At 43.6% G+C, this 13,854-nt stretch overlaps 1 protein-coding gene across 11 annotated transcripts in view; it reads left to right on the forward strand.

Moving 5' to 3' along the window:
- Window positions 1–13,854, forward strand: part of chd6 (chromodomain helicase DNA binding protein 6) — a 107,136-nt gene that overhangs the window by 38,433 nt on the left and 54,849 nt on the right. For 10 of the 11 annotated variants that reach the window (XM_021568393.2, XM_021568392.2, XM_021568383.2 and 7 more), the window contains exons 13-20: window positions 1,817–1,993; window positions 2,316–2,459; window positions 2,923–3,178; window positions 3,274–3,484; window positions 5,936–6,131; window positions 6,980–7,144; window positions 7,723–7,902; window positions 11,733–11,843. In XM_021568393.2, the coding sequence (XP_021424068.2) occupies window positions 1,817–1,993; window positions 2,316–2,459; window positions 2,923–3,178; window positions 3,274–3,484; window positions 5,936–6,131; window positions 6,980–7,144; window positions 7,723–7,902; window positions 11,733–11,843 (1,440 nt within the window). The remainder of the gene's footprint in view (window positions 1–1,816; window positions 1,994–2,315; window positions 2,460–2,922; window positions 3,179–3,273; window positions 3,485–5,935; window positions 6,132–6,979; window positions 7,145–7,722; window positions 7,903–11,732; window positions 11,844–13,854) is intronic. The other variant, XM_021568388.2, reaches the window with a different exon arrangement.

The raw sequence follows: 13,854 nt of genomic DNA on the forward strand, positions 1-13,854 counted from the left end.
ACGTTGTAACTTGTCACTGATCTTAAAAGTGTATCTCGCTTTTTGTTTACTTTTTAAAAATCAGATTGTTTTAGGGGCGCCGCTACTAATTAATATAGGGTAAACACTGACGTATGTTTCAATCTACACAAGATATGCAGATGTACTGTGTGTTTTTGTATGAGCCTACATGGGTCAAACATAAGCTGTGTATGTATGAATCTACAGTAGACAAAAGGGTGAGCCATTGACTGTCTATAGTGTTGGTTTCATGAGCTGAAATAAGATGCAAAAAATGCTTATTTCTCTCCATTGTGCAACAAATTTGTTTACATCCATATTTGTGAGCATTTCTCCTTTGCCAAGATAATCCATCCACCTGACAGTGTGGCATATCAAGAAGCTGATTAAACAGCATGATCATTACACAGGTGCACTTTGTGCTGGGGAGAATAAAAGACCACTCTAAAATGTGTAGTTTTGTCTCACAACACAATGACAGAAGTTTTGAGTTAGTGTTCAATTGGCATGCTGACTACAGGAATGTCCACCAGAGCTGTTGCCAGAGAATTTAATGTTAATTTATCTCAAACATTGTTTTAGAGTTTGGCAGTTTGTCCAACCGGCCTCACAACCGCAGAACACGTGTAACCACGCCAGCCCAGTGCCTACACATTCGGCTTCTTCACCTGCGGGATTGTCTTGAGAACAGCCATCCAGACAGCTGATGGAACTGTGGGTTTCCACAACCAAAGAATTTCTGCACAAACTGTCTCAGGGAAGCTCATCTGCGTGCTCATCGTCCTCACCAAGATCTTGACCTGATTGCAGTGCGCCGTCATAACAGTGGGCGAATGCTCACTTCGATGGCCACTAGCATGCAGGAGCGGTGTGCTCTTCACGGATTTATCCTGGTTTCAACTGTGCTGGGCAGATGGCAGACAGCGTAGTGTGTATGGCGTTGTGTGGGTGAGTGGTTTGCTGATGTCAACATTGTCAACAGAGTGCCTCATGGTGGCGGTGGGGTTATGGTATGGGCAGGCATAAGCTACGGACAACAAACAATTGCATTTTATTAATGGCAATTTGAATGCATAGAGATACCATGACTAGATCCTGAGGCCCATTGTCGTGCCATTCATCCACCGCCATCACCTCATGTTTCAGCATGATAATTCACGGCCCCATGTCGCAAGGTTCTGTACACAATTCCTGGAAGTTGAAAATATCCCAGTTCTTCCATGGCTTGCATACTCACCAGGCATGTCACCAATTTAGCATGTTTGGGATGCTCTGGATCGGTGTGTACGACAGCGTATTCCAGTTCCCGCCAATATCCAGCAACTTCACACAGCTATTGAAGAGTGGGATAACATTCCACAGGCCACAATCAACAGCCTGATCAACTCTGTGTGAAGGAGATGTTGTGCCGCATGAGGCAAATGGTGGTCACACCAAATGGACTGGTTTTCTCATCCACGCCTCTACTTTTGTGATCTTCTAATGTTACAAGATATTCAAATGAGTTCTAATATCAACCCTGCAAAATGTGAGAATTTCACACGAACGACTTCAACGTTTTGATATTTGATTGAAGAGGACAGCAATCTGTTGCCATGGCATTGTTTTTAATTTACTGTGGTAGGATTAAATGTTTCGGACCAGAACTCCCTGAGGACAACAGCGGTTTTCATCCAAGTGTTTGGATGTGTTTTAAAGAACGGCTCTAAAAAGCAGTGTTTTAAAGAACGGCTCTAAAAAGTGTGTGTTAAAGAAGTGTTAAAGGTATTCTTAATTATTTTATTTTATTCCAACTTTTGTCTTTCTCTGTGTCTAGGGAAATATAGTGTCGGGCGGGTACAAGTTCCACGGGGTGATCACCACCTTTGAGATGATCATGGCCGACTGTCCAGAGCTGAAGAAGATCCACTGGCGCTGCGTGGTCATCGACGAAGCCCACCGCCTCAAGAACCGCAACTGTAAACTCCTGGAGGGCCTCAAGCTCATGAACCTGGTGAGTGGGTAGCTAGCTAACTCTCTTGGCCGTCTGCATTGTCGTTGTAGTCCAATTCAGTGCAGCACCGGCCAAGGTTGATGGTAGCATGGATGCCCTCTCTTGGTCAAGAGGGACATTCCTGCACAAAAATAAACATTGTAATGAGCCAGACTAGCGAGTGGGAATCTCTGAGTTACATGGATGATATGTGTCTTTGAGTGGCATGAAAAGCTCTATAAATGTTTTTATGTATAAAATACTTAAATCTGTGTACCATTTTGTTGTGTAATACATGCATTGTAAATTTGTTGGGCACTTCCACCTCTACCACCCCCTGTAGGAACACAAAGTCCTCCTGACGGGTACCCCTCTGCAGAACTCGGTGGAGGAGCTCTTCAGTCTTCTCAACTTCCTGGAGCCCCTACAGTTCCCCTCTGAGAGCCTCTTCCTAGAGGAGTTTGGAGATCTGAAGACTGAGGAACAGGTGATTTTTATTTATTTGTTTATTTTTTCTCTGAGATACCCTTTTCGTGTCGCAAAGTGGGAAACCTACCTTTTGGAATTTATGGGAATGTTGATTGTTTCTCAGAGACACCCTTCAGCACTTTCCTTTTTAAACATTGTATCGTATACTTAATGGCAGTTAACATGCTTCTGAACAAAACGGAAAGCCTGCACTTTACATCATCAAGCAGTTGTTGAATCTGTGTCGGTATCAAGTTGTTGCATCTGCAGTGCAGGTGTGGGCCATTTAAACATATTGTTATGAATAGTGCCACAGTAAACATAATGTTGTGTCCAGGCCAGACTAAACAAACAATTGAATTGTCTAAGTCCAAACTGTATGCTGTTAAGTCTGTAGCTATGCTAGACTCATTACTGCAGACCATCAGATCCTGACCTCCTCTGTCCTCCTTTGACCCCAACCCTGCTCTCCTCTACCCCAGGTGAAGAAGCTGCAGGCCATCCTGAAGCCCATGATGCTGCGGCGGCTGAAGGACGACGTGGAGAAGAACCTGGCACCCAAGGAGGAGACCATCATTGAGGTGGAGCTCACCAACATGCAGAAGAAGTACTACCGTGCCATCCTTGAGAAGAACTTCACCTTCCTGGCCAAGGGGGCCAACCAGCATAACATGCCCAATCTCATCAACACCATGATGGAGCTGCGCAAGTGCTGCAACCACCCCTACCTGATCAAAGGTGACATGTGGAAACACAAACACACAAAAAAAAAAATAACACTTAAAATGTTCACAGTTCATAATAAAATGTCAATTTTCGATGGAAACGTCCAGGTGCGGAGGAGAAGATCCTGGATAGCTTCAGGAAAACACACAGCCCCGATGCCTGGGACTTCAACCTCCAGGCCATGATCCAGGCGGCGGGGAAGCTGGTGCTCATCGACAAACTGCTGCCTAAGCTTATTGCTGGCGGCCACAAGGTGCTGGTCTTCTCCCAGATGGTGCGCTGCTTGGATATCCTGGAGGACTACCTCATCCAGAGGAGGTGAGCCTGGGGCTGAGGATATAGCCTGGGGTTTGGGGCAGTGATAGTGTAGTAAACAACCAAAGATTTCAAGACTAAAAGTGGTGAAAGTAGTAGCCTACAATAGGATAAAAACTCCAGGTAAAAATACACTTTATCTAGTCCTTGGCCTATATCCTAATCTGACTTTGGTGCAGGTCAAAGTGTATTTGTCACATGGTACCGTGAAATGGTTACTTGAATATTTGCATTGTGTCACGGTCTTCCTCCTCGATCGGAGGACCAAAATGCGGCGTGGTTTGTGTTCATCTTGATATTTAATAAAGAAAACACTGAACACTGAAACACACTATACAAAAACAATAAACAAAATGACGACCGTGAAGCTAATGAGAACTGTGCTGACACAAGCAATCAACATAACCAATCACCCACAAACAAACAGTGAAACCCAGGCTACCTAAGTATGATTCTCAATCAGTGACAACTAATGACACCTGCCTCTGATTGAGAACCATACTAGGCAGAAACATACTAATCCCAAAATCATAGAAAAACAAACACAGACTGCCCACTCCAACTCACGCCCTGACCATACTAAATAATGACAAAACAACAGAAATAAAGGTCAGAACGTGACACATTGTCGCAATATCAAAACTAAGAAAGTCTCCAGATAAAAATATTTCATAATTATTAGATTATGTTTACCTAGACACACTTATTTAAATTGATGGGTCATGTGAAAGAAATGCTATAACCACCCCCCAGCTACATTCTAGTTAAGTGGATGGGTCACTATTGTCTCGATTTGTACACATGTTCATGAAATACAATAGATGGCCGTAATCACCCAGACACATTTGGCTAACTTGATGGGTCCTGTAATCATCTGGCAAAGCGGAGTCTTTTGTTTAGACATGTAGCTAGCTAGCTAGCTAAACAATGAACCACAATCCCAACCCATAGCTACAGTACAAACCGATTGTCATAGCTAGCCACCATTCATGAAATGCTGTAGTATGAATCTGCAGGTAGCTAAAGCTAACCAACTAGGTTCAATGTCAGCTGGCTAGCTAACATTAAGCTATAACTAGCAATGCAAATTGAATTCTGAGATTACAAATAACATTGCTGCATAGATAATACATGTAACGTTAGCTGGCGAGCCAGCAAACTAACAGTACGATTTTAACATGCAACAAAAACTACTTTCTGATAAAATTAGAAACGTATAATATCTAAAAAGCTAGCTAGACTCTTACCTGTATACATGGATGAACGCTTTTCTGTTTGTACCTAGCTACAGCTCGTTTGGCCCGTTGTGTCACTCCGGTTCACACTGACTGTACAGAAGGTAGTCCCATCACAACTTTTCCCCACTGATCTTTGTCGATAGAGCTTGATTCCCATGTTCCAGAAGGCATTTCTGCCCTGTATTTTGGTTACATTTTTTAAAAAAAATCATTATATACACTACCGTTCCAAAGTTTGGGGTCACTTAGGAATTTCCTTGTTTTTGAAAGAAAAGCAATTTTTTTGGTCCATTTAAAATAACATCAAATTGATCAGAAAGACAGTGTAGACATTGTTAATGTTGTAAGTGACTACTGTAGCTGGAATATCTACATAGGCATACAGAGGCCCATTATCAGCAACCATCACTCCTGTGTTCCAATGGCCTGTTGTGTTAGCCTTTTAAAATTATAAACTTAGATTAGCTAATTGATCATTTGAAAACCCTTTTGCAATAATGTTAGCACAGCTGAAAACGGTTGTGCTGATTTTAAATAAGCAATACAACTGGCCTTCTTTAGAGCATCAGCATTTGTGGGTTCGATTACAGGCTCAAAATGGCCAGAAACAAAGAACTTTCTTCTGAAACTCATCAGTTTATTCTTGTTCTGAGAAATGAAGGCTATTTGATGCGAGAAATTGCTAAGAAACTGAAGATCTCGTTCAACGCTGTGTACTACTTCCTTCACAGAACAGTGCAAACTGGCTCTAATCAGAATAGAAAGAGGAGTGGGAGGCCCCGGTGCACAACTGAGCAAGAGGACAAGTACATTAGACTGTCTAGTTTGAGAAACAGCAGGGCAGAAATTTGAAGAACGGAAAGGTGGCATCCTATGACGGTGCCACGTTAAAAGATACTGAGCTCTTCAGTAAGGCCATTCTACTGTCAATGTTTGTATGGAGATTGCATGACTGTGTGCTTGATTTGATATACCTGTCAGCAATGGGTATGGCTGAAATAGCCAAATCCACTAATTTGTGTATATATAGTGTACATAGGGGAGTGTGTGTTTTGACGCAAATTCAAGGGTAACCCCGACCAGGAACAAACCTGGGTCCAGCGACTGTCAGCTGAACAGATTAGCCATTACGCCAAAAGATCCAAACCTCTTGAGGTTGCTGGGTGTTCGGTTGAGGTCGTTACAGTACTTTCATATGTTTTATATTTGGTTGCAGGTACACCTATGAGCGCATCGATGGCAGAGTGCGGGGGAACCTGCGCCAGGCTGCGATTGACAGGTTCTGTAAGGTGGACTCAGACCGCTTTGTGTTCCTGCTGTGTACTCGTGCTGGGGGCCTAGGCATCAACCTGACCGCTGCAGACACCTGCATCATCTTCGACTCGGATTGGAACCCCCAGAATGACCTACAGGTTAGTCAGCACAAAGTTCAGTACCACTTAGGGCACGTTTTTCGGACCTCGATTAAACCCAGTGCTGGACTTAAAAGTATTATACTAATTTCCTGAAGTGGTTTCATTGCGCAGTAGTTAGCCTAGCTACTAATGATTTGGACCTGTAGCCAAAAGGTCGCCTGTTCAAAAAAGAAAAATTGATCTGGCAACTGAAGGGCTGCTGGGTTCATTTCCTAACAACAATCCCCTACTGCTGGGCCCTTCAGAAATTCACTTAACCCCACAACATGCTCTCCAACCACGTGCGCTGCACTGCAGATACAAGACACATTTTCGTTGTGCGCTGTAACCATGGACAGTAAAGTTGTATTGCCATTGTATCGATATCCTGTGTGGCTCAGTTGATAGAGCAATGTCGGGATTGTTGGTTCCGTTCCTGCTGTGTTCACCCCTATGAAAATGTATACACTCTGTAAGTTGCTTCAGATGAAAGGGGCGGCTATATATACTGCCCTACCAAGCAAAAGGGCAGTTACGGCTCATAGCGTGGAACTGAGAAAAATAGATTTTTATTTACCTTGGTTTCACAGTAACTTTATGCAGTTGCTGCTAACATGACCTGCATTTTCTCCAAAACACAATACAATAGAGGCAGGATACTTGTCCACATGATTAAGCGTGTATTTAATGTTGCAAAAATGACATTTAACTCATGTTTGACCAATTTGCTTGGTAGGGCAGTATATTTCCAGCAGATTTCATGTGTGCATGGAGTATGACATGGCATATAGAAAAAGACTACTCTTCACACACTGTTAATGGCAGTATTAATACAACAAAAACTGCTTTGTGTTTGTCCATGCCAGGCCCAAGCTCGCTGCCACCGCATCGGCCAGAGTAAAGCAGTGAAGGTGTATAGACTGATCACTAGGAACTCCTATGAGAGGGAGATGTTTGACAAAGCCAGTCTGAAGCTGGGTCTAGACAAGGCCGTGCTGCAGGACATCAATCGAAAGGGCAGCCTCAATGGGGTGAGAGACTGTGCTATAACAGCCTGGTCCCAGATCTGTTTGTGCTGTCTTGCCAACACCTATTGTCATTCATCCTCATGCCAGCACAAACTGATCTAGGACCAGGTTAAACTATAAAGCATGAATGTTTGATGTCAGGGTTTTCTTTGTATAAAGATTGCGTTGTCTACCACCTTCATGTAGTAGTAGTCTTTGACATTTGTAGGTTCATCCACACTGCACTGCAGTCCCTTAACGCTTTTGTTGCCTGTTTTGCAGTACAACACAAACAGTTGTCAGCGGACTTGATAAACATGTTCCTTTGGACTATGCTGGTTTAGTACCCCTCCATCCGTTCATCAAACTTTCACTACCCGTGTCAGCAGAAGGCGGCTTTGTGATTTTCCACATCCCTACCGAAATATTCCAATAAACAGATTTTTAGATCTCTGCTGTTTCTGATTCCTAAGGATCCCTTATCTAATTCAGGAAATAAATTCAAATGGAATTGACCTCAACCTTGATCTGTAATTGCTTCCAGCTGATCTGAGATCTGTTGCTATGGCTTCCTAACTAATGGGGGGCATGGTGTCCCAAAGATGCAGCAGATGACCAAGATTGAGGTGGAGGACCTGCTGAGGAAGGGGGCATATGGAGCGCTGATGGACGAGGAGGACGAGGGCTCCAAGTTCTGCGAGGAGGACATCGACCAGATCCTGCAGCGCCGTACACAAACCATCACCATTGAGACAGAGGGCAAGGGCTCCACCTTCGCCAAGGTAAACCCTGACCCTTATACCCTGACCTCTGACCCTAATATTCAAACCATCGAGAGAGAGAGGGCAGGGGCTCCAACTTTGCCAAGGTAAGACCATGACCCTTTGCTCCTAACCACTTGACCCTGATACCCAGACCATCACCATTCGGACAGAGGGCAAGGGCTCTACCTTCGCTAAGGTAAATCCCAACCTTTATACCCTGACCTCTGACCCTAATATTCAAACCATCGAGAGAGAGAGGGCAGGGGCTCCAACTTTGCCAAGGTAAGACCATGACCCTTTGCTCCTAACCACTTGACCCTGATACCCAGACCATCACCATTGAGACAGAGGGCAAGGGCTCCACCTTCGCCAAGGTAAACCCTGACCCTTATACCCTGACCTCTGACCCTAATATTCAAACCATCGAGAGAGAGAGGGCAGGGGCTCCAACTTTGCCAAGGTAAGACCATGACCCTTTGCTCCTAACCACTTGACCCTGATACCCAGACCATCACCATTCGGACAGAGGGCAAGGGCTCTACCTTCGCTAAGGTAAATCCCAACCTTTATACTCTTACCTCTAACCCCTGACTCTAATACCCAGACCATCACCATCCAGACAGAGGGCAAGGGCTCTACCTTCGCCAAGGTAATTCCTTATGCTCCTAACGCCTGACCTCTGATGTGTTTGACATGACCCTGATGTCCAGACCATCACCATCCAGCCACTTTCGCCAAGGTAAATCCTGACCCTTATACCCTTGACCTCTGACCATTAACCTCTGACCCATATCCAGACCACCAACATCCAGACAGAGTGCTCCACATTTGCCAAGGTAAACTCAATTGTAAAACTAAACCTTACCCTTCAACCTAAATCTACCATGAGGTCTAAATGTATTTGGACAGCGACACATTTGTTTTGGCTTTGTACTCCAGCACAATTTTAAATGATACCATTATACAATTAACCTATGAGGTTATAGTGCAGACTATCAGCTATAAATTGAGGCCATTTTCATCCACATTGGGTCAACTGTTGAGAAATTACAGCACTTTTTGTATATAGTCCCACCATTTTAGGGAACCAAAAGTTTTCGGATAGTAGTAGTCAAAAGTTTAGTATTTGGTCCCATATTCCTAGCATGCAATGACTACATAATGCTTGTGACTCTACAAACTTTTTGGATACATTTGCAGTTTGTTTTGGTTGTGTTTCAGATTAATGCTAAATAACATATTGTCATTTGAGTCACTTATTGTAATAAGAATGCATTATGGTGCCTCCCGAGTGGCGCAGCGGTCTAACACGGAACCCAAACCGGCTGTGTGCATGCGCTGTCGTGCATAACTTTCACGACATGCAGGTTAAAATATCAAAACAAACTGAACCGATTACATTAATTTGGGGGCAGGTCGAAAAGCATTAAACCTTAATGGCAATTTAGCTAGCTAGCTTGCACTTGCTAGCTAATTTGTCCTATTTAGCTAGCTTGAGTCACCCACGTGGGTATAACCAATGAGGAGATGGCATGTGGGTACCTGCTTCTATAAACCAATGAGGAGATGGGAGAGGCAGGACTTGCAGTGCGATCTGCGTCAGAAATAGACTGATTTCTATTTTAGCCCTTGGTAAACGCAGATGCTCGTGCAGTGTGGGTGCAAAATTTAATAATATATATTTCTAAATGTCTTTTGCAACGCTCGCACACGCGATGCGAGCGGTGTAGTCAGCCTGTAAGGCACTGCATTGCAGTGGTTTTGGGTTAGGCTGTGTTGCAGCCGGCCGCGACCGGGAGTGCACAATTGGCAGTGCACAATTGGTCCAGCATTGTCCGGGTTAGGGGAGGGTTGCACACAGTCTTTTCGCATGCACACAGACTTCGGTTGCCAGCTGTACGGTGTTTCCTCCGACACATTGGTGCAGCTGGCTTCAGGGTTAAGCAAGCAGTGTGTCAAGAAGCAGCACGGCTTGGCAGGGTCATGTTTCAGAGGCTCTCGATCTTTGCCTCCCCCGAGTCCGTACGGGAGTTGCAGCGATGCGACAAGACTGTAACTACCAATTGGATAAAACGAATTTGGGGAGAAAAAAGGGTAAAACATTGTTTTTTTTAAATACAAATAAGGAATATGTTTCTAAACACTTCTACATTAATCTGGTTTCTACCATGATTATGTATAATCATGAATGAATGGTGAATAATGATGAGTGCGAAAGTTAGAGGCATAAATATCATAGACCCCAAAAATGCTAACCTCCCCTGTTATTGGTAATGGTGAGAGGTTTCAAGTTTTGAATGACATATGCACAAGTACAGTGAAATGGCTTTCTTGCAAACTCAAAAAACAATAATGCGATAATAAATAACAATGTAATACTAAAAAAAACACACGAGAAAAAGGAATAAATATGAAGAACACAATAAGTAAGCATACTATATACAGGGTCAGTTCCCATACCATATTTACAATGGGCAGGGATACTGGAGTGATGGCGGTAGATACAGTATGTATAGGGGTAAGGTGACTAGGCAACAGGGTATAAGATAAACAGAGTAGCAGCAACTTGTATGTGAGTAGGTGTACGTTTGTGTAGAGTCAGTATATTAGCATGTCTTGGTGTATGATCTTTCTGCCTCTAAATGTTTCACTCATCATTATTCACCATTCATTCATGATTATCCGTGTAATGAATATGGGTCCAAATACTACACACTTGACTACTTTAATAAACATAAAGTGAATTTTGGTTTGCTTTTGGTTTGGTTCCCTAAAATGTATTTACATAAAGCCCTGTAATTTCAAAACGGTTCACCCGATATGGACAGTATGCATTTTAACCTAATAGTCATTCTATCATTTCAAATCCAAAGCGCTGGGGTACAGAGCCAAAACAACATGAAAGGTTTCACTGTCCAAAAACCTCACTATATTACTTTGCTGGATGGTGGTAGTTTGCGATTAGAGTATTACATTATTGTGCTCAACTACAATGAGGAAATTAAAGTTTGAGTGTCAAGGGCTCCACCTTTGCCAAACCCTACCCCTATTTTATATCTAAAACTCGAATCCTTACATGCTGACCAGACCGGACGCGTCACGTGCACGAGCGATTGCAAAAATAAATGTCCATATACATGTTATCCAGTCATTGCACCCACACTGCTCGCGAGCGTCTGCGTAGCCAGGCGCTAAAATAGAACTTGGTTCTATTTGTGACTATCAACTCGCTGCAAATTTTGCCTCTCCCATCTCCTCATTGGTTTTTAGGAGCATATACCCACGTGGGTGATTGAAAGAACTGAGTTCCACACTTAAGTCCAGTCGGTTGTGGTAATGCACCTTAAAGTTGGTTGCCAACCACCATATAAAGTTCAAAGAAGAATACTAGAAAAAAACATTTACCCTTTTTATCTGTGGATTAATTGTCGGAGTAGAGGACCTTGTCCATTCCAGGTAAAATAACAACCCAGTATTTATATTCCAGGACAAATTAGCTATCAACTGCAAGCTAAATATCCATAAATGTTTACTGCTTTTCGACCAGTCCCCAAATTAATATAATTGGTTCAGAGTATGTTTTCAACCTGCATGTCCTGATCGCGTCTGGTGTGGGTGGACAAAATCAACTTGCGTGCGGTCTGGTCAGCATGTTAGGCTGTACAATTGGATGAATTATATGTTAGCCAGTATCCACAAGTTTCAGTTTCCTATCTTTTACCAATGTCAGATTTCACACCTTATCAGCTTTCTCAGCACATCCCTGTGTATGTTACTTGCATGGATCCAGTCCAGTTGATGCCTGCGTGTGTGTGTGTGCATGCTTTTGTTTTCCTTGTCATTTCCAGGCCAGCTTTGTGTCTTCTGGAAACAGAACTGATATTTCCCTGGACGATCCCAACTTCTGGCAGAAATGGGCCAAAATAGCAGAGCTGGAGATTGATTCCAAAGCAGAGAAGGTAAGAGGGGAGGGAAGGAAAGGCTGGGGAACTAAGGAAGGGTGCTGTGGGACGACTGGTGATCCCCGACTAGGGTGTAGCCACTGCCTGGTGTTGGAGGGGCTACAGAAAAAGCTTGTCGCCGCAGATCAAAAGAGCCACTCAGAATGCGGGTTGGAAAAGAAAGCAGAATAGGCCTCGCGAAACGGTTTAAATATCTGGCACTCATCAACCTGCCGAACAGATGGGTTGCATTAATGAGATAAAAAAAACAAACAGCATGCGAAGCAGAGGGAGGAGGAGAGAATTAATTGCGTGTGTATGGTGTGTATTAGAGCTTGCTATGTGTATACAGTGTGTTAGTGTGCTGCATATGCATTTTGTGTGTTGTTTATACTGTACTGTATATGTTGTACTGTAATGTGAGTAATGTGAGTTTTTTTGGCCTGTGTATGCGTGTGCTGTCTGTTAGCCGTGTGTGTGTACACATCTCATGTCTTTACTTAAAATGTATTTGTTTGAAGACTGTACATGGCACGTGGTTGGGTCATGTGTATTGTGCTGTATACTGTGTGCCAGTACTATACATGGGTGCCTACATGGTTGCAAAGGGCATCCGTGTCTTAACAGCGCGATTTGCCAAGGCAAGAAACTCTGAGCGCAGCCCTATCCAGAAATCTGGCAGTGGTTTCTGATTTAAATTCAATTTTCACAGAACCGCTTGTTGCAATTTCGATGAGGCTCTCTTGTTCAGATCGGTAAGTGGACTTGGAGGCAGGGCGTGAAAGGGTTAACGAATCCAGTTGTTTGTGTTGTCTGTTTCAGGAAAATACCTGCCTAATTACGCACCCAGCTCACTCAGGTGCTTCGCTATACAGTGGGGCAAAAAAGTATTTGGTCAGCCACCAATTGTGCAAGTCCTCCCACTTAAAAAGATGAGAGAGGCCTGTAATTTTCAACATAGGTACACTTCAACTATGACAGACAAAATGAGAAAAAAAATCCTGAAAATCATATTGTAGGATTTTTTATGAATCTATTTGCAAATTATGGTGGAAAATAAACTTTTGTTATTGACCAAATACTTATCTCAATACTTTGTTACATATCCTTTGTTGGCAATGACAGAGGTCAAACGGTTTCTGTAAGTCTTCAAAGGTTTTCACACACTTTTGCAGGTATTTTGGCCCATTCCTGCATGCAGATCTCCTCTAGAGCAGTGATGTTTTGGGGCTGTTGCTGCGCAACACTGACTTTTAACTCCCTCCAAAGATTTTCTATGGGGTTGAGATCTGGAGACTGGCTAGGCCACTCCAGGACCTTGAAATGCTTCTTACGAAGCCACTCCTTTGTTGCCCGGGCGGTGTGTTTGGGATCATTGTCATGCTGAAAGACCCAGCCACGTTTCATCTTCAATTCCCTTGCTGATGTAAGGAGGTTTTCACTCAAAATCTCACGATACATGGCCCCATTCATTCTTTCCTTTACACGGATCAGTCGTCCTGGTCCCTTTGCAGAAAAACAGCCCCAAAGCATGATGTTTCCACCCCCATGCTTCACAGTAGGTATGGTGTTCTTTGGATGCAACTCAACATTCTTTCTCCCCAAACACGACGAGTTGAGTTTTTACCAAAAAGTTATATTTTGGTGTCATCTGACCATATGACATTCTCCCAATCTTCTTCTGGGTCATCCAAATGCTCTCTAGCAAACTTCAGACGGGCCTGGACATGTACTGGCTTAAGCAGGGGGACACGTCTGGCACTGCAGGATTTGAGTCCCTGGCGGCGTAGTGTGTTACTGATGGTAGGCTTTGTTACGTTGGTCTCAGCTCTCTGCAGGTCATTCACTAGGTCCCCCCGTGTGGTTCTGGGATTTTTGCTCACCGTTCTTGTGATAATTTTGACCCCACGGGGTGAGATCTTCGTGGAGCCCCAGATCGAGGGAGATTATCAGTGGTCTTGTATGCCTTCCATTTCCTAATAATTGCTCCCACAGTTGATTTCTTCAAACCAAGCTGCTTACCTAATGC

This window comes from Oncorhynchus mykiss, chromosome 17 (genome assembly GCF_013265735.2).
Source record: "Oncorhynchus mykiss isolate Arlee chromosome 17, USDA_OmykA_1.1, whole genome shotgun sequence".
NCBI lineage: Eukaryota > Metazoa > Chordata > Actinopteri > Salmoniformes > Salmonidae > Oncorhynchus > Oncorhynchus mykiss.